General features: G+C 27.9%; 1 protein-coding gene across 2 annotated transcripts; it reads left to right on the top strand.

Annotated features, from left to right (window-relative positions):
- The first annotated feature begins 242 nt into the window (after positions 1-242).
- LOC112593496 (serine protease inhibitor 88Ea-like) lies at positions 243-25,309 on the top strand. 2 transcript variants are annotated; one of them, XM_025337903.1, is made up of 6 exons: positions 243-618; positions 19,009-19,357; positions 22,090-22,389; positions 22,511-22,646; positions 22,825-23,060; positions 24,217-24,510. In XM_025337903.1, the coding sequence occupies exons 2-6, from the start codon at positions 19,031-19,033 to the stop codon at positions 24,508-24,510; spliced, it is 1,293 nt and encodes a 430-aa protein (XP_025193688.1). In that variant the 5' UTR covers positions 243-618; positions 19,009-19,030. The 2 variants fall into 2 exon arrangements, with proteins under 2 accessions (XP_025193688.1, XP_025193679.1); XM_025337894.1 differs by lacking the exon at positions 243-618 and adding an exon at positions 15,006-15,162 and having other exon boundaries at positions 24,217-25,309.
- The last annotated feature ends 102 nt before the right edge of the window (positions 25,310-25,411 follow it).

The following is a 25,411-nucleotide window of genomic DNA, read 5'->3' as shown; positions in this document are numbered from 1 at the left end:
CGGGTCTGCGTGGGCGACTACGGTTATGTGTATAATACGGCGATGACGATTCGCGCGGCCTATTCCTACGACATTTCTTATACTTGTTCGGTATTTTGATACACATACTTGTCTACCACCTGCCTGCAGCCTACATGCTCATGATATATCCGCTCGCCAGCCCACCTGATTGCAATATTATCGGTCCCGACGGTTCGCGGATTGGTGGGAACGCGTCGGTTGTGATGACGTTCCCAGTGAAAGTGTTACCGAAGGTTTTGTAATATTGCAAGCCACCGCCGCGTGCGTCCAGTCGGCCATGGGATTTACCAGACGGACACCGCATTCCCGCACTACAATTACTACTACTTCTGTTGCTGCTGCTGCTGTTATTACTACTACTTCGGTTGCTACTATTGCTGTGCTAACACAAGACCGACCGACCGGCACCGAACCGCACGCGCTTTGAAACGTTTCGCTAAGACACTTCCGTTGTAGTGATAAAACAGGCGAACCGATCGCACACGTGCCCCGAACACGTTTTGTTTGGTTTCACGAACTCTATCGCCACTGATCCGGAGTGTTTAAATCTGCCTTCGCACGGCACACGATCTCTATCGTCGATCCGAACACCAATAGGTAAGTCACAATATTATTTGTTATAAATTCCTCAATCTTATACGGGTTAATTGAAATTTCACTTTCATTATTTCAAAAAGTATGAATTTTTTTTATTTTATTTTTTTACAATTTTTAACGTTACCCTTTTTTAACTATATCATACATATTTTATTAAATATTTTAATACAAAATATTTTTCTGGGAATTTCAACGTATAATAAAAAATTTCTAATGACTTTAATGAGTATAGATTATCAGTTACAATTCAGAACTTATAAATGTTTAAATGTTAGATGAGTGGAGTGTAGTAACGCAAGATTTTCCCTCTTTACTAAACTTTAAATAAGCTCTTATAAGTTGTAACTATAATTAAAAATTCTTTTGAAACTTCATTTAATGTATTGAAATTCTCTAAGAGATTTATATTTGGGAATATTAAATTAAAATATACACAGTCATTTAAAAACGTAAAATATTTTAAAGTAATAACAATAAAAAAGTAAACTGATGATCCTAATTTAAACAAAAAAAAATAACTTGTAATTGGATGTGTTATTTCCGACCACCAGATTAAACCATTACAGAGTTTATGTTATGAGTACGTTTCAGTTTTCCGATACAAATCAATAATATGTTTAATATTATTAACATAATTATTAATAAATAATATTTATGCAATTAGATAGTTTCATATTTGCGTGTAATAGTATAGGTACTTGATTTATTAATCTGTATTGAGTATATCAAGTGATATGCTAAATATTATTCATAATCGCATGTCCATACGGACATTTTGTTTTGGAAAAAATATTGAATTTTTATGAGTTCTTACTAAATTGTTAACTTAATTCACAATAATCATAAAAATTATAATTTGTACTAATATAATATTATGAAATAAGGCTAAATATACACACACTGTATAATAAGTAAATACCTATTTCTCAAAATAATAGTATAATAGTAGTTAATATTTTTTGATACCTAACAACGAACTAACTTATTATGATAATGTATAATGCACCTATTTGATAATATATCTATTCAGTTACTTACGTAGTTATGTGATTATGACTTATCTGTTATAATAAAACAAAAAATGAGAATATATTTATTTGTTTAAATAAATATAAATACATTTAAATTAAAATTATTATATATTTAATGCAAATAAATTAAGCAGTTTTTAAAATGAATTTAATCAAACAAAATTATATAATTTATTAATTTTATACATGTGTATTCAGTATATATTTACGAGATTCAAAGTTCTATTATAAACGATAATTTTATTTAGTTATAAAAGTCAAAAAATTAATATTGCTTTTGTAACGATATAATTTTTATTTTTATTATTTATAACTAAAAGGAGTGTTATATAGTGTTTATTTTTTATTTATTAATTAATATTTGTACGACCGAATAAGCTTAAGGCCGGGGCTACCTACGCATAGTTTTCTGCCACATACTTTGTAGCTATGTACAAAACGCGGAAAACGCTGTGTTTAGTCCTGGCCTCAGGGACCTCTTCTCAGTTTTCATGTTTTTATAACAAAATCTATTTATACTTATATTCTTGTACATAATTTGAGGACAATTTAAACAAAATAAACCAGTACAACTTGCAGAGCACTGTTTTCTCGTTGACGAGTTAATTAAATATCGATTTATATTTTTGCGAAATTGTTCTGTTTTTGTTAATTGTATTTATAACTATTATTTTCTTCGAGCATTAATTATAATGGCGCCGAGTCTTATAAATTTAAGTGAAGCAAAATCAAAATATTTACATACCCACCTACCACTGAGGATTTTAACATATTATTTTCCATTTGATTTTTCAACTATTTATTTAATTATTTACTATAAGTATTATGTAATGTAAAAACAAAAAAATATACATAAATAAAACCTCCTACCTTCTTTATTATATGAAGCGATCGCTTCAGTTCATGTATAGGTTCAGCATCACTGATTAATTATGCTATAAAAATCGTCTCATACGATTGCTAATCATATCAATTATGAACTTAAGTACAAACCATTTATTAAAAAAAAAAATAAACAATCTTTTAAATTTATTAGTCATACATAGATGATGAATGTTTTTACATTATTTCAAATAGTTTTATCCCGCATACAAGGAAGCATATTTCATATATACGTTTCAAAATAATATAATTTATTTTTAATTACACAATATAGGTATATTATAATAATTATTATGTTTTGTATAAAATATCATTATTTCAAGTAATAAGTAGTTACAACATACTTTGATTGAATCATTATACTAAAACGAAGAATTTAAATTGAAAAGTAAATTTAAAGTTTAGATGTAAACATGCACGGTATTATTACTCATCCAATTTTTATAAGACTCATCTCCACTGTGCATTATATGTGCTAGATTCATGTTTGTGGAATTTTTTATACAATTTTTAGTGTTTGTATTTGTATTATTATAATAATATTTTGAGATCAATATTTCAGTATAAATACATAACATGAATATGACAACGGGATACAGAGCCAAGGGAATTGTATGCGTTCTAGTAGGTAAAAGTTTTTAACCTTAAATTTTATTTGAGTGTTTTGGGTCTAGAGTAGTTGAAAAAAAATAAAATAAGATGAGACCACGTTTTTCCTCTTTTAAACTGTTTGTTGCCACAGTGATCGATCAGACTAAAAAGGTTTTTGAAGTTTTCTGCGCGTTAGAGAAAAATTACCTAGTAAAAAACCGATTACTTACAAAGTTCGTCTATATATATTATATTATATATATATTTATATATATTTTGCAATATAGAAGCAGTTTAAACCAAAAAACATAAAACTTTCAATTATTGTTAGAACTTTAATATTTATGCCATTTTACAGTCACTTGAAAATGACATATTATATTCTATCAACATATATAATAGACACATAATAATATATACTATGAGTTGTGTGTTCTTTATTCTTATGATATGACATTTTTAACTATATCAATCTATATAAAAGTTAAATTTGATATTTAAAATTTAAAAAAATACTCTTAACTCTTGTAAGTTAGATTAACTATTACGAATTTTTCGATTTGTTAAATCAATACAGTATTATTCTAGTAATATTAAAACACGGTCCAAAATAAAAACAAAACTTTAAAGTGATTGCGGAGATTAATTTGAATCGTTGTTTGTCAGTGGGAAAAAACGAAGAACTTTACTTGGTTGTTAAATATTGTCACGGTGAAATCTGTACGTTGTGTAATATTATGTTATATGCCCATAATACATAATTATAAAACGGAAAAGCTTAGAAGCAGTTTTTGATGACGTATTGAGAAAAAATCGCTTGTCGGAATGGCGCTTTCTCTAGGAAAATAACGGCAACAAAATAATGACATATAATAATATACCTAATAATCATCTGTAGGATCGATGCAGAATGTATTACAAGAACAAAATCTAACCTGTCGTGTGCACAACACACACACAACACGTCATGTACACATTACACACAAAACATACATACACGCACAGTGTTTTATGAATCGCGGACAGACATTTGAATTAATGTCGTTATGTATCACTATACCTATGTGTTTATACATAATACTATACTTCACTTCACTGTCCACTGATATCGTCGCGTGCGTAATACGTAGTACGTACAACTGGATAACATTTCGGTGGTGAACAGAAACTCGACACAGTGTATAATTTTATGTTATTATAATGTGATTGTTACGCGTACACCATTGACTATACTCAACCATTATGTTATTATATTATATTATATGCAAGTACTTATGACGTGGTATACGCCTCCTACTGCCGCCCTTTTTAAATCATCTGTATGAAATAATTAGGTGCGCCGTTCGCGTAATAGTGATTGTGACAGCATTATTATTATCATTATTATTAATATTAAAAACGACAACACAGCTTATACCTCGACCCGCGATGTTATAACCGCATATCGTTAGTCACCGGCGCCACAAACTGTTTCGGAACGGAGACCACAATATTATATTAATATATTATTTACTGTTATATTTGTTTATAGGAATCGTAGGTATACTATTTTGCCGGTATATTACATATTATTACCTACTATTAAATATGGATCGGACGCTCGTGAAAGCGATCTCCACATTTCTTGGTGGCGCCGGAGATCGCAGTAACCAGAAAACGTCAGATGTGTGCACGTAACGAATAACGATTCTGATAGTTGTCGTTGCTGCAGACGGCGTTATAATAACATAATAATATTATGAACTCCGAATATTTATACATAACGCAAGTACGCAACGTGTCGGTCGCTAAAAACAAATCCACGATGGGCGGAATCGAATACATACCATACAAACAATAATAGCAATATACGTACATTATTATAACGTATTATAGGTATTATTATTATTATCGTTGTTGTTGTTGTTGCATATTATGATCTGTTACCGTACCGAGTTCCCCGCCGCACCGCAAGTGCTGTTCGGCTGCTTTCTCTCGAATTTTTCGACAACCACGAACTGTCATAATAGGTAATATTGTCGCTACATTATTAGGTTTATTATTAAGCGTCCGAGTGCATAACAATGTTATATTTGGTCGCCGGTGTGTCTTCTTCTCCCGCATGCATATTATATTGTATAGATAGCACATTATCCACATCGTTTCTGCGACGACTGACCGACAATCCATGAAATCGTCGCGACAGCCGCACTCGTCGGCCGTCGCGTAATCGGCGTCTTTTGATGAGTAACGAATAGTAGGCATATAATGCGTAATACATGGTCAAACGGTACCTACCTAACTAACTGCAATGTACAGTCGAGATATTGCGATCTAAAAATGGTCTAGTTATGTGGACGCGAAAATAATGAACGATTAAGATTTTTGTCTAGTAAGAAAAAAAAATGCAAACTTTTTGAACTTATCGTGATATCAGTCGCATACAGTATACTATTCGTAGCTTGTACAAAATCGTCGTCGTAATATCTCCCGTGTTTGATCGTATTGCATAGCACCCGAAATTTGCTGCGTCGATTTTTGTTATGTTTTATTGTGTTGTACATGAAAGACAAACAATTTATTATTATATTATTCCAACTTGTTACGTGTTTAATCAAGAATTGTGGCTCTTGTATTATATATTCGGTAAATTCAACAATTAAATATTTTGACCTAATTTTGCATACAATTGTTTAAACATACATTTCTGATTCTTGTGTTTCGGTCGAAATTAATTACTATATATGTATACTCGCAGCCAAACGCATAAACATATATTAATTATCGTGGAAAATTCCACATTCAAACGTAACTACCAACTATAAACATATAATTGTTTAGTAGCCGAATTTAGGTATTTCCGTTATTTAATTAAACATTTTATTGTTGTTTGATATCTTCCAATAACATCAAGTTATTATGACTGCAGATTTGAACGCCGAGTGATTCGTTGTGTTGAGTATTTGGAAAATAGGCTTATTAAAGTTTTGGTACTATGCTTTGACTCGCAAGACTTAGACTTAAAAGTTAAAATCCTTTCGTTTGTATAACTACTATAGTTGGTCGATTCAACGTGTTTTTAACGCAGTAGGTATAAAAGGGCATAATATATTATATGTACATCATTTTAAACGTTTTACGACAACTTTAGATATTTAGATGAGAACGGGGAATTATATTTAAGTTTATCCGAGCTTTTAATAATTTATACACTTTATCTCCAAGTACCTATCATACGAAAAAGCCTTTATGCAAAGCATATTATAGAGAGAGTAATTTTTAATTACTCTTTGTTGGATATTTTGCTTATTAAAATGGTTTGTTATCGATTATATCAAAAGAAAAAAAAAAGAAAAAAAAAGAAAAATTGAAAAGATATTCATTAAAATTTCAAACGTCGTTAAATTTTTGCTATAAGTTTAAGCAAATAAGTTATATTTTTATGTTGTTTAATATTACGATACAATTGTCAATATTATTAAAAGAAAGATTAAACTAAAAAATTAAACTGTACCAACACTTTTATTAGTATAAACGATAACGGAAAAGTTAATACACACTACCACGAAATTTAGAACAGGTGTGCTGCTACAAGTTAACTTTACAGATGAAATACGACAGAAAACAAGTTTACGAGTATAAAATTGAATAATATTAAATGAGAGCCCATGATCGATATATTATGTTTCTTTTATACCAACGTTTTTGTAGAGTAAGATTATTTTAATGTAATCTATTAAATTTAATAGTTTGTCACAGACAACTCGACGCAACCAAGTTTTCTGTTTCGTGGAATCTCGTTAATATTTTACAACTTAATATTATACTACCTATTTGCTTATAAATCATTTTAATAATTTGTACACATAACAAATTTTATGTGACTGTATGATTGAAACACTGTAAAAGAATATAATATAATAATTTTGAAACAAGGGGGTATTATAGAATACAAATAATTTATATTTATGTTTTTGTATTTTGTACGTCGTTGGTATTTCTGTTTTGCCGCTGTCGATTAAATCCTCTCAAGTCTGTAATTGAATAATTGATTGATGCGCAATGTATTTTAATTGAATCGGCTTGGTATCAGGTGGTATTTACTCACTAATGTTATTGCACCGAACATGTCGTATATACTATGTAAAGAGTTTGAAATTAATCTACTTTGGACCACTCTGAACTCCTCGGCGAGATTTAGGGGCAGGCTGGATACTCGGAAACTCTAAATACGCGCGTCCGCAATAGTATGTACGCCATATACTTAATATAATTTAATATTTATATAATTTTATCACTGTTTACTCGTTTATAATAATCTAATTTCGTTTATAATAATCTAATTTCGTTTATAATAATCTAATTTCGTTTATATTAATATTATATCATAACATACGATGGGCGTGCAGATGTTTATTGTATTTTTATGACGGAAGTCTTTTTGTGATTCTCCGGAAAATGCGTAAAATGATAGGTTCGCTTAATAATATGTAATTATCGTTTCGATTTCATTTCGAATTTCTCGGGACAATCTATCATCGCTTGTCAATAATATTATGACCGTGTAACGAAATGAGCTCAACTATCGAATAGCAATATATAATATAATTGTATGATAATTTATAATGTATTACCGATCAATAGTGAATTACCTACTATCGTGATATAATTATTATATATATTTATATATTTACACGTGTTGACTACAAAGTCTTTTATAATGATATTGAACCAGTGAGTTGATGTAATTTTCGCATTAGGCCTTGAAACATTTTCACCAAAATATATACCAACTATAGGTTATAACTGTTATAAGTCTAAGATGTTGTCATCATACGCTCACCACCTACGTTTGATGCCAATGCACGAATCTGTCGTAGTACATATTAATCATTATTCGCAGCAATTATAAAATCTTAAATATAATATAAAATCGAGATTAATTAAACTTCCTGATAAACTGCAGTTGCAATGTTAACGGATTTAATGTAACCGTTGACCTTTTTTTTTATGAAGGGGACTTATGTAGGATGAGGCGAATCAATTTTATTTTTTATACTTTTTGTATAATAAGGAATAACTACGCTAGATAAAAATATAAATCAGTGGGGTGTTTTTTTTTTTGCACGATGGTAATAAATAATAATATAATGCATTATAAGGTGATTTGTCATAATTAATAACATTGAGAAAAATGTATGATAACTTTTGATACATTTGTCTAACGATACTGTCAGGAGTATATATTATTATTTTTTTAATTGGACGTAGTTTACCCTACAGTAGTATTTTCACGTATAGATAAAAATATACAATATTAACACGATAGTACATTTTTTACGTTTTTTTCTCTTCTGAAGCCTGCGCAACAACGCATATTTCTACTTTCACAAAGGATGATATGTGAATCGAAAATTGTAAACTTCTTGGAATCTTTACATATGTAAATATAAAAATACGTTAAATTAGAGTGACCACAATATTAAAATGAAATCATTGCTTTTTTCAGTAAATTGATTAATTATTTTATTCTAATATTTTTCTTAGTGGTATAAGAGTGATCAAAGAAAAATTAAAATTACCATCTAAACCTATCCATAAAAGAAGTGTGATTTTATTTAATTTTATATTTCTTAAAAATTAAAATTTTCTACGTTTAAAACAAGATAAAAGTACTTTCAATCCCAATTATTATGAAATCACATTTTTATAAATATTGTTGAAAAAAAAAACGATTTTCTACCAGAAATAAGTCAAGCGGGAATGTGATAATTTACGGGGCAGAGATATAAAAAAAAGTTTCGTTTTTTTAATTTTTCAACTAGGCCATCCTTGTTATATAATTCAATCCATTTATGGCCATACGTTTTATTGTTTTAATGTCCGACTGGTGACTACGGAGCACGATAATATTAAATATATTCTATTATTTACATCATACATGCGTAATATAATACCATATTATATCATAAGTATCTTGTGCCTAGGTCGTTTCAGCAACAGACAACGATAATAATAGGTAATGCCATAATAGTAAAATTGTCTTCGTCAATGCGCAACGATGACGCACCACACGTGGTATACCTACCTACCTATAATGGAACAACGCGCATTATGGTTTATGATGTCGCAGTAAAGCTGTGCACTGTGCACGGACTTAGATAATATTAAACATTGTTCACAATTTTAATGGAATCACAAAACGTGTGCGCTTTCGAATAATAATTATAAAATATAATGAAAAACCCATCGATTCTTTCGGTCACGCGTAAGCGGCGCACGGTACGATAATGCGATGTGTTATGCGTATTGTATATCGTTCAACGATTAATGTATATTATGGGTATACAATACACTTGAAGTTTTTTCCGTCGTCAGGCACATGTGGGTTTTCCGGTTGCTCGTCCGAGGTCATCGTAATGGCGATGGCGCCCTGTTATTGGAAACGACACAAAAACATCGGTACTCTGTGGAATCGGGGTGAAAAAAAAAGAATGAAAAAAAATATAAAGTAATAATGTGAAACCCGAGTTTATCACGTCTCGACGATTTCCTCTCGCCAGATTCGGCCGTGAATAACCTATTTGCGACTACACATGTGTGCACACACTACAAATGATTTTTTTTTTTTTGTATTATTCAAACACAATGCGCGATTGGCATAAAATTATAATGTAGCTTATATATAATATACATTAAACGTAGGTACCCATCGTCCGGCCGAATGTCCTCTCCTCCCACACTGCGTTCGCCGAAAACCCATTTTCATTCGCACCGGGCCGCACTCACACAATACAATACTTATCGCAATGCCGTGTAATGCACTTCGTTCACAACCTACCTATCGTTTTCGGACCATAACATTATTATTATCGTATGTCGCATAAAGCGCACGCGTCCTTGTCACTTGATGACATGACGCCCGTACAGCTCGTTTGCCAAGTACCCGTCAGCGATAACTCCGCGCCAACCGTTGCCGCTCTCAATGTGCATGACCCATGTTCGCCATTTCGTTTGCACCTATGTTATATATTGTGATTATACATTACTATAGTGCAAGTTATCGCACATTTTCTGTGCGACGAGACGTTTTTCAGTTTTCACTTTAATGTCTTTTATTCAGTGCCACACAATATTTTGGATAGCGTAGTTATGAAATGTTTGCAGCAATAAATGTAAATCTTCTATGGATTAGAACTTTTAAAAGAGAGAACAATTTATGATACCTATTTACAAAGACTTACCTAAAACGACGTACTGTTTTTACATGATACATCTATTATTATGATATAATATGACTAAGTTAATTTTTATGAAAATAGGTAATAAGTAATATCTTACTATTCGTCATTATGAGCGCTAAAAACATTTCAAACATCCTCTTGTAAATACTGTAGGTATGTTATTATATATAAGCTGACCATTATCTGCTAAGAATTCTTATACTAAAACCAATGATCAATTATCGCTACTTTTAAAATTGTTGTAAATAATAATACACCAATAGTATCCATACGGTGCCTAAAAGAATAATAAAGTTCGATGAACACAACAAAACTGAATTTCTGAAGTAAAAGTCCGAGAGTTTATTTTTCATTCCATTTTAAAAAGGGAAAACATGACCAAACTCTTCCTAACTAGTTTTTCACATTACTTCATTGAAACTGTACTTTAATACCACCTGCGATTGCGTGATACTAGTATTAGACTAAAAGTTCAAAGAAAGAATTAAACGTTTACATCGATAAATGCCTATAATTCTCTCTGTCCGAGTAAATTATTACTTTTGATATTTATTTTTTTTCTAAATTGACTAAAAACTATTATATTTTATATAACAGTACACTGTGGACTACGAGCGTTGTAATATTTAGTCCTGCTGTGAAATTGTCTGTATTAAAGGTCGTTAGAAAAATAGGTCAGTTTTTTCGTCTTTGTTGGCTGTTCCACAAAAAAAAAAAATAAATAAATATCATAAACATGTTTTTGTTTTAATTAGTTTAATACAATCAATTAGTCGTTTAGTTTTTTCTCTAAAAAAAAAGTGATTAATATACATGAGTGAATTTTTATACCTCATATATGTATAATTTATTTTTGAAAAATGTTTTTTGTAAGCGATTGGATTTAATGACGGGAGTCTTACGTAATATACCTGCATACATTAAAATACAGAACTTTTAAAATAATATTCTGCTTTCACTTGATATTTCAGTTTTAATCGATCCAACAAGTACCTATATATTAATTAATATATTTATTTGTTTTATCTTATATATTCATTTATTGATAGAAATTAACGCCGTGCTGCTTTTTATTACAAAATTATTTTTTATACAAATAATTATTTTTATAAGAAACAAACTTGTGTATTAGATTATTTTTTTTTTTTATATAACTTAATTATCGGGTTTACTAATAAAATGGTTATGTTGTTGACTTCTTCTTATAAATTATTTATAATTTTTTCTCTTTTTAATAATATTTTGTGGGACTGCCATACAGATAATTCAGTTGTTCCGTTTATATAAAATATAAATTTGATAATCATTGATTTAATATGCTTAACTTAGGACTGTATAATTCTATGTGTAGAACGAAATTAATTTATGATGTGCTGTAGGTCATGTACACATTTTATAATACATTTGAATATTTTATTCAAATGATATAATTATATACCTATTACAATATGTATTTTACTGTATTGAAGTAATAAATAAACAGATGTGTACTCAACTAATGTGTGTCTACGAAACAATTTTATTTTTACAAAATGGTTATATACGAATTACGAAATGTATTGGAAATATAATATGTAATTAAATTTACATTAAAACTCAGAAATTATTATTACACGTGCACCAAGTCGTAATTTTAATAATTGTGTTTCAAAATTATAAAAAAAATCTTACAAATATGAAATAAATTATATTTATAATTATTACCACTAAACAATGTTACGATGAAAAATAATTATTTAAAATGCATTTTAATTTTTATACCTTTATTTAGTTATAAAATTTTTTCATTTTTTATTTATTTTAATCGATTATAATTTATTTTTAGCACTGTTAAATTAAGTATATCTACTTATATCATTTTTTTTTTTTGAATTTTATTTTTATTATACAATTTGTAAATATATTGTTTTTGCAATAAGTATAAGTGTTGTAGAAATAGTTTATGATTTAATTTAATTTTCTTCAAATATTATAATTGTACATCTAAATTATGAAAAATAATAACTTAAAATGTGTTAAAGAACTTAAAATAAGTGTTAAATAAATCACATTACCAAAACGTAAATCTATATTCAATCTAGATTTTCATCATTGATTTCAACATTACTTGTATAATAGTTGTAGTATATCATGACATGTAACGGATTAAAATATTAAATGTAATTTCACTTAAAATTGAATTGCATCTGATCTTAAAGTTTCAAATCTAATTGAGTTATAATAAATAATTTAAAATGGTTTTCAATAAAATTGAAAATAAACATTAGAGGTGAGTTTATATAATTTTGACTTAAATAAATAAATTACTATAGTTTTAAATAATATGTTACAAAAATTAGAACTCGGGCTCATGTTCTAACCAAATTTCGTGATATTAATAAATGTTAATAAAATGTTTTTTTTTTCATTACGAATTGACATATTAAAGGTTTATGTTTTAAAATTTAGTTTTCAAATTATATCGATATTATTAGACACTTTTTTAAAATCTAAATAAAATAAAAATATGTATTAAATTTTATCTTTTAGGAAAAAGACTTGAATAATAATTTTTGAGCAAAATGTGCTCTTCTGTAAACTTAACATTTTTATACGCTCGTTGTTTGAGTATTTGTGTTAAATAAATATATTTTGTGCAAAGCGAATCAACTTTAAATAAAAGGTGGTTAACATTAAAATTTAATTTTAAAAATATTTAATTATATTAATAGCAAAATATTAATCATGCATTTAAAATATTTATTTATTGCGATTAAAAACTGCTTGTTGGTAATAATTTTTTTTTAATCATATCTTTGTTGATAAATTAAAGAAGTTTATAATTTATCTTCCCATTAAACGTTTTTAAATTTATATTCAACATTACATTTAATGATAAAGGACAACTTATTATTATGTATTACTTTGGACGAACGATAAGTAATAGACTGTGTATATGAACGCATATTCATGTATTATATGGTTGATAAACATATTTTAAACTATTTTGTATTCAACAATATTATTATTTTATGTGTTTATTTTGTTTGACAATGAGAATTTACAGGCAAATACAATTTGTGCTGTAGGCTCCGACCACGTTACATTATATAGGTTTTATGTCCAAAGTAAAAAAACCCATAGAAGTCGCGGCTACATAAGATAACATTTATTTTTGAGCTGTTTTATTATATGTATACAGTTAAAGATTTGCAGCAGCTATTGTAAAATAATATTTATTTATCATAACTGTAAGAGTTTATATAACTAAAAAATATAACAGCAGTCAACATAGTTAAGCATGCATAACAACAACAATATTACATTTTTCTCTTGTCAAAAATACTTCAATTTATTGTCCTATGAATTGATAGAAAATTTTATCTGTCTCAATATTAAATGAAAGTTAAATTTTTATTTTATTTCATTTTTTGTTTTATTAAATATGAGATTCGTTCAGATAATTTTATTTTTTTTTTATGTTATTATTTTTAACGAAAACCTGGACGACCTTGTTGTATCAAAATATAAAATAAATATTCAGTCATGTATTATCCTTATTCAAGTACTTATATATGAGGTTATAAAATACATATATATGAGAAGTATAAGCAGTCACCTACTGAATCCGACACGTTATTATTATATCACACATTCGGGCCTAGATATACGTAGGTAGTGTGTATTATACATACAATTTTTGTCATATAAGCAATACGGCACAGATGCCTTTTGACAGGTATATAAAGACTGATTCATTGTTATTACCTTATATACAATTGTAAAAATGAAATCTTAACTGTTGATTCATTTTTTACACACAAAAAAGTGTGTACACATTGTATACTATACAATTTCCATCACGAGCTACGTAATAAGTTGTAAGAAAAGTACATTGCGTGATTTATAATACAAGTATAAATATTATGTTTGTTGTGATTTAATGATTTTTATATCATATCGATTTTAGTTTCTCGATTTGTTTTAATATTTAATATATATATATTATATATATTTGTTTCCAACATTTTTCGAATAATGAAATATAACATTAAATGAAACATAAAGTTGGGTTTCTGATAAACGGCATCCTTACACACTACTGTTTCCTGTATAAACAAAACTTACATATCCTGTTTTAGTGATATTCATTTGACATGGAACCTTGACTTTTAAAACATCTACATAAATTGGCTCTATAGTTTATATAGTACAAGACCTATACAATTGTTATTCTTTTTAGATTTTAAACGTAACTAAAACCTTAATTATATTTATTTTGAGTGTATTATAAACGAAAACAAATATACCGTGGAGTTATAGTATAAATATCAACAACGGTTCTGTTATATATTATATTTCTAAAATTCTATTTCAAAAATATCGAATAAGACAAATGCATTTAATTAAAATAATAGATAATGTGACTAACCGAAGTTTCGGTGACGTATTTTGATCGTGCGTTAAAATATTTGTAGTTGGAATAAAAATATGTTATCACATCACGTATAGGTATTTGATATAGGCACCTAATACCTATGTATATATGGTCATATAGATGCTTACACGCGTACTTATGCTTGACGCAGTCTAATGGATTGTTCGATGATTGTATTAGAACTATATTGTTTGTGACGGTTGTGAGCGAAAATTTCACATTGTGAAATAAATATGAAAATTATGCCACCATAACTATCTGACTGTATTCGTGCAAATATTTTTCGTTACTAGTGGCGCGTTAACGTTATAAAATGACGCATGTTGTTGTGCATCGTTCGTCTGTTGATCCGGATGTCTTTCGTGGTGATTAAAATAGTTTTTAATATACTATCAAAACAGTAGGTATATTCACATTTTATTAAAATATTAAATTAATGTATCTACCTATGTGCACCTCGCACAGGTGTACGTATATGTTATGAATCAATGAGTGTTATGATGCTTAAAGCCTTCGAGGCCTAAACATTTCTATTCCGGTTTCGGTACAATTCTTAGAATAATAACAATAATAATTTTGGTTTGTTAACATGGAAAAATGATTTTAATATTCTCAAAATACCAATATTTATTTCTAAAGTATTTTAAAAAGGGTTCTGAGTACCCAACCGGTTCCGGTATCTATATTTCCGGAGCACCTCAGTTCCGTAAAAAGGTATATACGAATTGTATCTCACACTGAAATATAACTATAATGTATATAAATATTAGCCTGATAGTATAATTTTTTATTCATTTTTAGGAGTTCTCTATAATGTATTTATAGAAAGGTCTTGTCAGCACTGGGATCTGATTTTATGTTGTGAGATTTATTACATAATATTATGAATTATGATAAACATATATAGATTTTGTTTTCTGAAAAACCTATATCCATTTTGAAGTGAAAAATTACCAAAATTTCCAATGAAATTAAATTAAAAAATTAAATGAAAATAACATAACAAGACTGGAACATATAAAAAGTTTATCAAAAAAGAATAAATCTAACTTTTAATCGACACATTTGATTAATTTATGATTATGATTATATTATTTTTTTTTTTATTTATTACCTGCAGGCTACCTAAATTATGTTATTGACTTTTAATTAAATTCAATGTTTATTTGTTTTGTTTTTTTTTTCGTTATACCGTAATTACACTTTCAACAAATTAATTGTTATTTATTTAATTATTAGTTGTCTATGAATCAATACACGAATTGTGCCCCTTTTGAAACATGATTCATGTATTTTTTCGTTAATTAGTATCGGATATTTTCGGTACAGAGTTGAACAGTTCAATATCGTAAAATATTGTTATGAGTTTTTAATTTTTAATGGCATAGAATCGTGTAGACGTACTAGATAGCATATCAAGTACAATTTCATGTATTACCTATAGGTTATAATATAACACAATATATAATAGGAGTGTTAGTAGTTGACATATTGCGGATAGAACGGCGCCACATTGTTCGTTTTTTAATAAGTGAAGTAAATAATAATAGATAATAGATGTATTAACTATTAATATTCGTTGTCTAATACTCCGATCTCGAGAAAAGGGATTTTCAATATTTTTGATGTCTGACATTAGGAATAGTATACATACGCAGTGCAGAACGTCGTATTTTATTATCGTTATGAAAAATATAGTATGTATTCATATGTACAGGTGTATTAAAATCCCGCGCCGCATTTTAATAATATATTATAATTTAAATTGTTGTGTATATTATATTGCACAAGTCCATTCTTTAGAATAATACGTGTTTTGTCGATACGAAATTCAACAACTATTATACATAGTATTTTATTATTCATATAAAATATAATATTTAGTTGAAAATGGAGGTTTTTATAAATAATTTCTTTCGAAACGGTCGGATCGGTTTCGGTCGATCGTACAATAATGTGCAATTGTTTTCGCAGAAGTTGCCATAAATCACGCTTGTATTATAATAATGTACGTATTTTGTGATCGTTATTAATTGTCTATCATATCGACGTCGCTGGTCGAAAGTTGATGCGAAGGTCGAAGACGCCGTTAAGTTATAATACATAATATTATACATAACTGCCAACTGAACAGGGTTTTGTTTAAAGTTGTACTTACTTTACTCGTGACATTGTAATAATTTTAATCACTTATGTTTGTTATCATCAGACGTAGTTATCTGCATAGTCAGATTCAGCAATATTTCTTCGTAAAAGGTCGGTAACATGATCAAAATATAATATGTAATAGCTTTAATAATATTATTACTAAGGATAGTGCCTACACATGCATATTTTATGTGCAGAAAATTCGTTAAATAAGATGGGAAAATATAATGAAATCGTTTGAGTCGTTATTTGAATTGATAATATTTTGTGACGATAGAATTAACTCGGCACATCAAAAGTAATTAATTTCTTTTTCAAAATAAAATTCAATCAAATGTTAGTTTAATCTCCCACCCGATTTGTCGATGCACTAGCACGAAATGTTATGCTTTTTTTTTTTTTTCATTAACTTGCATTTACACGACAACATATTAAATTCGATGAAAATTTCACTATAATCAATAAATTGTTATACTCACTATTATTGCCCACTTTATTTTTTACATAAACTGTTAAGTCTGTTAAGACATACGTATACTATATAATCGTATATTGTTACGATAAACTATGTATTGGTGAACTTTACTAAATTCGTCAACGGTTTTTTATTATCTAGTACGTCATATTTGATATTTATAATTGTTTTGATTATGGTAATAATTATAATACAATAGTTTCGATGTATTGTACGAACTAATTTAATGAAATTTGACCTATTTACAATGGCTTTAGACGGAATAATTCATCATCATTACGTCTTACTAATAAAATAAAAATGTGTGTTGAATAATATTATAACAATTAACAATTGAAAAAATGTATATTATAAAATAAATTGTTTTATGTAATCATCTCATACTTAGAATTTAGAGAAGTAAAATCATAGTATCGCTAACTGCAATTTATAATAATACGCACTAAAACATATATGGAATACTTGTGAAATGATGCAGTTTTTACAATAAAAATGAAATTATTTACAAATTACTATTAGTTTGATCATTATTGTCATTTCAATATTACCGTGTGCTTCTAATTGTAATTAAATTTTATAAGCATTTAAATGTGTGGATGATTTGAAAATATTATTTATTTAAATTTATCGAAGAATCTAGTTATAAATAATTCCATCAATACTTTGCTGTAACGTTCTACTCGCAACAATTCGTTTTTTAATTATACGTTTAACATATATCTGCTTATTTTGTTGTTCGTTATCATATTAATTAAAGCCAAACAGGTAAATTGCTCAAATTAAAAGGGTCCGGCTTGCATGAGACTTGTAAAAACACTAAAAACTACTGCAATAGTGTCGGTAATGTATAATATATAATATGTAGGCACCTTTATACACAACTGAGTGTGCTGTATTTAACAGATAAGAAGGTCTCATGTATAAATGCACAATGGACATTAAACAGTGAGTTACTAAGTTGATTTCAAATTACCCGCGTTGGGTTTTCGTGGCAAATTTATGTTAAACGATTTTGGCCGTTGCCATTATACATTTTAATAATACTTAACTTCACGGACAAATGCAACACATATCTACTCCTGATGAAAAGTTAGAAAAGCAGAAAAAGTAAACAAAAACTCGTTGTGATATATATATATATATAAAAAAAACAAAAAAAATGTAATCAAGTACCATAATGTTGTATTATTTTAATAATGACATTTTATTAAACATATTTTACAGGATAGGTATCTCACAAATATTTATTAATTTAAACTTTTAAGTGACAGTGTAATATAGTTAGGCGTTATCGTACTACACTACTACTCCAACAATTTTAAAAATCAAATCTCTATACACCCTATTTATACGTAACGCGAAACTATGTTACTGTTAATTGTTACTCAAGTTTGAAACTAAATGATATCCGTATAAAAACGGTATTGTTATAAAATATAAATAATAATAATAGAAATATGGCTAATAATATTTACGTATAATAAGTAATATTAAAAAGGAAAAAGCAATAATTTTTTATAATGCATACATTTTTTGTTTATTTAATACAATATTTGTTATTATTAAGAAAACTGGTGTGTTATGTATCGAACGAAATGTAATATACACGTTATTTTGTTACAGAAAACCAATCTTTGTTGTGGAAATGCATTGGTTGTGTAAGTGTGTCATCGGCTTGGCAGTATTGGCCACTACAACTTGGTCAGCATCACTGCCGAGTGTAACACAGAAATGTGTGCCCCCCGGACCGGGGCTGTCACTAAATGATTTCCTTTCCGGGAAGTTTTACCTGTTTGAACGGCAGCAGGAATTCAGCATCAAGCTCTTGCAAACTGCTGTCACTGCTTCGCCGAAGCAGAACTTAATATTTTCGCCCCATAGCATATATACGGCTCTTTTAATCACTTATTTCTTAAGTAATAATGAAACGGAAGAGACCTTGAAGCGTTTCCTCAACCTACCGCCAGAACAGGTATATATATGATTGTGATTGAAAGTTTTTCGCTGGTCCGTAAATTTTTTTTGTTCGTCTATTACTTCATTAGAGAGCTGCCGTTGTAACGTAGATTAATTCAATAAACAATACTGACAGCGTTTTATTAACAAAACCAACGGGTTCTCTTTATAAACGATAAAATAATTTTGACATAAACGTGAAATATGGGATAAAAATATAACATGTTTTATATGTAAGTTTGACTATTAATATGATTCTAAAATAAATATTACATAACCAATTTTGTGTGGTTAAAAATGTGTAGGTTAAGCGATAACAGATATATAAATAATAAGAATATACCAAATTTGAGGTTTCTATATATGTGGATATGTAGGTACATATATGTCTTTAACAATTAATTACATCATATGAGTTAAGACTTTTAAGACAATTAGTATATTAATATATTATATAAAGATACTTTATATTCGTAGGTTAAGTTTGAATTTAATTTGTAGCTTGTATTTGAACAAAGTTTTCAGATTCATTAGTCTTGTGTAGAGACTAGAGATGGAATTTTTGTTTATACAAAGATTATGCTTATTTAAATTTGGAGGAGATATAATTTTACATTTATTCAATGAATGATAGTAGACCTTTTTATTGCATAAAAATGCATATTGCGTTCAATACGATATGTATTAAGAATTTATTATCGCTACTTTTTGTCATACTTATAATAATTAATCTCAATGCAATGTTATGAATAATGTACAGTTCTAATATTAATATTGTGGTAGGAATTTGGTAAAACCAAAAAAATGAATTTTATGATATGAATTATAAACCACTAATATAAATTCTAATTTAGGTTTACTTCAATAATGATACGGAACGTTTCTGCTCATAAATAACTTTTGTATAACTGTGCAAACTTATTTTTATAAATATTGATTATAATTACAATATGGATAATGGTATTGAAAAATTGTACTGCTATCTACTGTTTGATGTGATTATTTACAAACATAATAACATTAATGCAATTATTTCTTAATTATTAAAGTTTTTTTAGATTCTGGGTGGTTCGATAAATAGTGTATTGTTTTAACAACGTTGTATAATTTTTATTTTTGTGTGTACCTCTGTGTGTTTTTGTATGTACATGATAAATTTCTTAAAATTTAAACTTTAAGGGTTGTTTTAGGTAGTAAATTGTAATTAGTTTGTACTTTAAAGAGTTAAAATTAAAATTTCCTACATAATTTTTTAATTGGAGAAAACAAACAAATAATTGGAAAACTGGAATTTTATGTAAATCTAATATTTGGCAAAATATTGTTTGTTTTTTTTATGTAATTCGAAAATTATTAACTACGGATACTTGAAACTTTCGACAAATATTTAAATTATGTTTTTATAATTACATCAATACTTTTTGAGCTAATTAAAAGATGAAATTTTAATTTATTTTAGTTTTATTTTAAAAATTTAATACAAGATACTTTATACTTTTAAAACCAGCATCAAAGAAAAAATTTCTGCCGGAGTCAAATACGTTTTTTTTGACCGTTTAAATTAAAAATTTTTATGACGTTAAATATTCACCCGTAAAATAATTATTTCTCTTCCGATTTTTTTTTTTTTTTTTTTGATATTTTGTTGTTTTTTAAAAAATAACTTTAATAGATACTTGAAATGTTCACTAAAATTATTTAATTACGTTAACGGTATTTACAGAAAGATGTTATTAAAGATGTTATTACATTTTGAGTTCTATAAGTTGATATATTATGGTTTAAAACTTAAATACATGATATTATTATAATAATTGAATATTAATAGTATGATAAACGCAATTTTTAGTAAAAATTTACCGTGATACCAAGAGTAAAATAAAACACTTAAATAACTATATAGTATATATAAATATATATAAATAAACTTATAGTGATTTTTGTTTACACTCTAATAAACTGTTTTCGCTCAATATCGTTTTTTCATATACAACGATATATCATTGAATTAAAATTTAACACACCATACAATTATAATTAATTATTATAAATAAAATTTTTAAATCATAACAATAAATATATGTGTAAGTTTTTGTTTTTAGAATTTTTTCCATGGTATATACATCATATTTCCCATAAAAAAAAAATAAACATGTATATATTTGCTTAATAATATATAAAAACATTTTGAAGTTTTTTAGAACATGAAATTCCGGTCTTTAACCATGACACATAACTCTTATACTATACATTTTAAAGCAGTTATGATTTTAACGTTTTTTTTGTAATTTTATTTTTAATACAAATAATGTAACTGTTGTAATTATTGTAAGTATACGCGTTAAATAAACTCAAAAGCTAAACTAACCCTAAAATTTACAGTTACATTAAATGTTAACTTTTATACTATTCATTGAAAAGGTATGCTTCTTTGATTTTTTTCCTTTTATACTAGTTTTCAGCTTTTAAATCTGATTAATTTTGTTTCGGTATAGAACTTTTATTAAGTTTTTAGTCTTTTGCAATGACTTAGGGATTTTTGTGACATATATAGAGTTTGTTTTAAAGATACGACCCACCAAGTACACCGCAATGCGGAAATTCTCTAAGATGCTGCAATTCTTTAAAATCTTTTATAAAACTTTGTTAAATTGCGTAGAATTTATATAATATAATACAATTTTACCACAAAAGACTGCATTTAACTGATTTTAAAATTGACTAACGCAATGCAATTCATTTATATAGAGCAAACTAAGTGTAATGCAAGCATACCGTATGGAGAAACTGTTTCACTCAATGAGGGTGCTGAATACCAGTGCAGATTACGATTTCAGCTCGGTAGACCGTCTATTCGTTTCCAAGAGACTACCGATACAAAAATGTGTTGCCGAAGTATTTAAGGACGAGGTACATAAAATGGATTTCGTCGTTGACCCCGAACTCGCTCGCATGTACATCAATAACTGGGTGACCAATCAGACTAATCAGGAAATCAAGGACCTGTTACCCGAGGGGAAAATCTCATATGAGACGAGACTTGTGCTAGTGAGTATCATCTTATAATATAAATTATTATTATATACTAGTTTTAGATTAAAAACAAGTTCATTATTATGTATAGTACTATAATATTATAAGTAATAATGTATTGTGTGTATTCTTATAGGCAAATGCGGCGTACTTCAAAGGTTTTTGGAGCTCGAAATTTTCCTCCGAAAGCACAAAAGATGAGGTATTTTATACGTCACCAACCGAGAATGCGTATGTTCCGATGATGTGGCAATCTGGAGTTTTTAATCTACGTAAGTATATCATTTAAAAAAACATAGTCAATTTGTTTGACATACCTGAAGCTTAACTAATGAGAAAGAGATAATAGTGACTAATAATTAAAATGTTTAAAAATACTGTCTATATGAAGAGCCTTTCCATGCCGTTACTTCTTTTTTTTTGATAATATATGTAACTGGATATGTGTAGTTAGCTCAGATGAATTGGGTGCGCACGTATTAGAACTCCCATACAAAGGCGGCGATATCAGTTTGTTCGTGATCCTGCCACCTTTCAACAAACAGCGTGGAATAAGTCAGCTTAGTAAGAGGCTCAATACGAACATTTTACAGAACATTGTTTCGTCAGGTGAATGGACAACGCGGCCCGTTGAGGTATCTCTGCCTAAATTTAACGTTGAACAGAGTATGGACAATTTAGTACCGGTGAGTGTAGTTTATAAATATAATTACCAAATATGAAGACTTTATGTAGAATTTATTGAACTCGGGTTTTAAAATTCTATTTTCAGAAGTTATGATAAATATATGTCTATAGATATGTGTCGTAAACTTTTGAATATTTTGAAATGTATATTTCAGGGATCATTTAAACTTAATATAAAAATTTAAGTCCAATACAACCTGAAAAAGTATTCCTCTTATGAATAAGAGAATAAGAATAAAAAAAAATCAACATTTAATTATTTTACAAGTAGCTTGATCGTTTTTCCTGTAAATTTCTTTTTTAGTTGTTGAAATAGTTTGATTTAAATTTTCCTCATCGCCCATATTGTATGAATGTCGCACCACGTAATACAAATTACAAACATTTTTTTCTTCTAATAAATAGCCTGCTTGAAACTCTAAGATACAATATTTTTAATTAATGTTTTGTAATTAGTTGTTGAAAATTTATCTGGCTCACAGACAAGAAATCAGTTTTTTAAACAACTTTTTTTTTTTTTTTTGTGGTAAATTAAATGAGATTTTCATTAACTTTTATTTAATCTTTGCTTTCTTTGGATAAATATATATATTAAATTTTGTTGCTTCTAGATTACTCCTTGAATTTTTAAAGTGGTCCTCAAAAAATATATTTATTGCTAATCCATGTTATACTGTATAACGTAACTATTTATTTAGTTCGACGATAAATCTTATAATACGATAAGTGTATTGATAATATTTTTCATCCAACCGACAAAATATTTTAATCAAGACGAAAAGAAAAATCTTTAATCAGCTAATACGTTTTACTATTTACCGATATTATTGATATAAATATTTTTAACTAAAATAAATCCAAGAAACGATTTTAGTTTTAATTTTAATATATGTTTGATGTTTCTATGATAAATTTAAATTAATACGTAGAATCTTAATTTTTTCCTAATTAATTCGTATTGAACGAAATTGTTTTATACATTTTATAAAAATATTAGGTACTAAAAAAGCGTTTTTAAGAAAATGTACTTTTTTATGAGTCTATCTAAATCTTATAAAATCGTTGTCCTACAAATAAGAAACATCTAGATTGCATTTTATTTTGTTCTAAGCCCGCAATATATTACGATTACTGCATAGTGGACATTGTTTTCAGATACTGGAGCAAATGGGAATCGGAAACTTATTCAAAGGCAACGTTGACCTATCGGCGTTGACTGGTAACGCGAACGATGTGACCATCGACGATGCTGTACACAAGGCAAAAATCTCCGTAGACGAAGAAGGCACGATTGCCGCGGCGGCAACGGCGTTCATTATGTCTCGATCATCCAGGCCGGTAGAGCCTTTCAAGTTCAGATGTAATCATCCGTTTATCTACTTCATATTCGACAAAGTAACCGGATCGGTACTGTTTATGGGCGTTTACAATTCTCCGAAATCTAACTAGATTTTAAACCATATACGTCATCAGACGTGTCGTGCACAAAAGGATACGAGACACGGTGTAGGACTGTAAAAGACAACATTTGTATTATCATATAAGTCTATGATCGTTGTCTTATTATAACGTAGTTCTAAGATGTAAATATTTATATGCGTTTTATGTTTACTATTATTATTATTATTATTATTTGTATGTATATATTATTATAATGTATTTTAATTTTACGCCAATTGTTTCTAATTGAATGTCGATATATTGTCCTGTAAAACGAAGTACCTACGTAGACCCATTCGTGACTGTACCTATATACCACATCATATAAAATTATGTTACATATGACACGTGAATGTTTTTTCTAAGTTTTTTTGGTGAGAGGAGGAGAGGTTCCACAGAATTACATCGTAAGTGGGAGAACATTTTTATAAATCTATATTTAGGAATATTTTTTGTTTTTATGATTGTAAAATATATAATTTATGTACTTAAATATTATGAATAAAAATATTAATATTTATGTTGAAAAATAAACACCGTAGTGTGACGTTGAATATCAATTTTAGGCAGTTAAACATTTTGTATATTTAGTATTAAACCGTCACATTTCTCTCATTTATGTGGCGTTTATCGGAAGATAATTCAAATGTAGTTATAATTTAAATGTGTAATTTATAAATAATTATATATATTAGTACGTGTGAACAAATATATAATATTACATAGTAATGTATTCGTTAGACAATAATGTTTTGTACGCGTGTTAACCGTTGTATAAGTGAAATAAATTACATGATGATGATGTACAGTATAATTGCGTGTGTTCTTATTAACACTAGTATACAAAGAACGAGAGTGATGGAAAGAGAGAGAGAGAGAGAGAGAGTAGGTGTAAGAGTGGTCAAGTCTG

This window comes from Melanaphis sacchari, unplaced genomic scaffold (genome assembly GCF_002803265.2).
Source record: "Melanaphis sacchari strain LSU unplaced genomic scaffold, SCAv2.0 Contig0_pilon_pilon, whole genome shotgun sequence".
In the NCBI taxonomy this organism is placed as follows: domain Eukaryota; kingdom Metazoa; phylum Arthropoda; class Insecta; order Hemiptera; family Aphididae; genus Melanaphis; species Melanaphis sacchari.
Note: the sequence above shows the minus strand (reverse complement) of the source record. Positions and strands in the feature narration are given on the sequence as shown.

What these genes read in the sequence shown, in the direction of transcription:
- LOC112593496 (XM_025337894.1), top strand. Translation starts at nt 15,083, where the DNA reads ATGTTGTTGTGCATCGTTCGTCTGTTGATCCGGATGTCTTTCGTGGTG. An exon ending in TTTAATATACTATCAAAACA is followed by an intron (nt 15,163 to 19,008) that starts GTAGGTATATTC and finishes ATTTTGTTACAG; the next exon opens with AAAACCAATCTTTGTTGTGG. An exon ending in ATGAGACGAGACTTGTGCTA is followed by an intron (nt 22,390 to 22,510) that starts GTGAGTATCATC and finishes GTATTCTTATAG; the next exon opens with GCAAATGCGGCGTACTTCAA.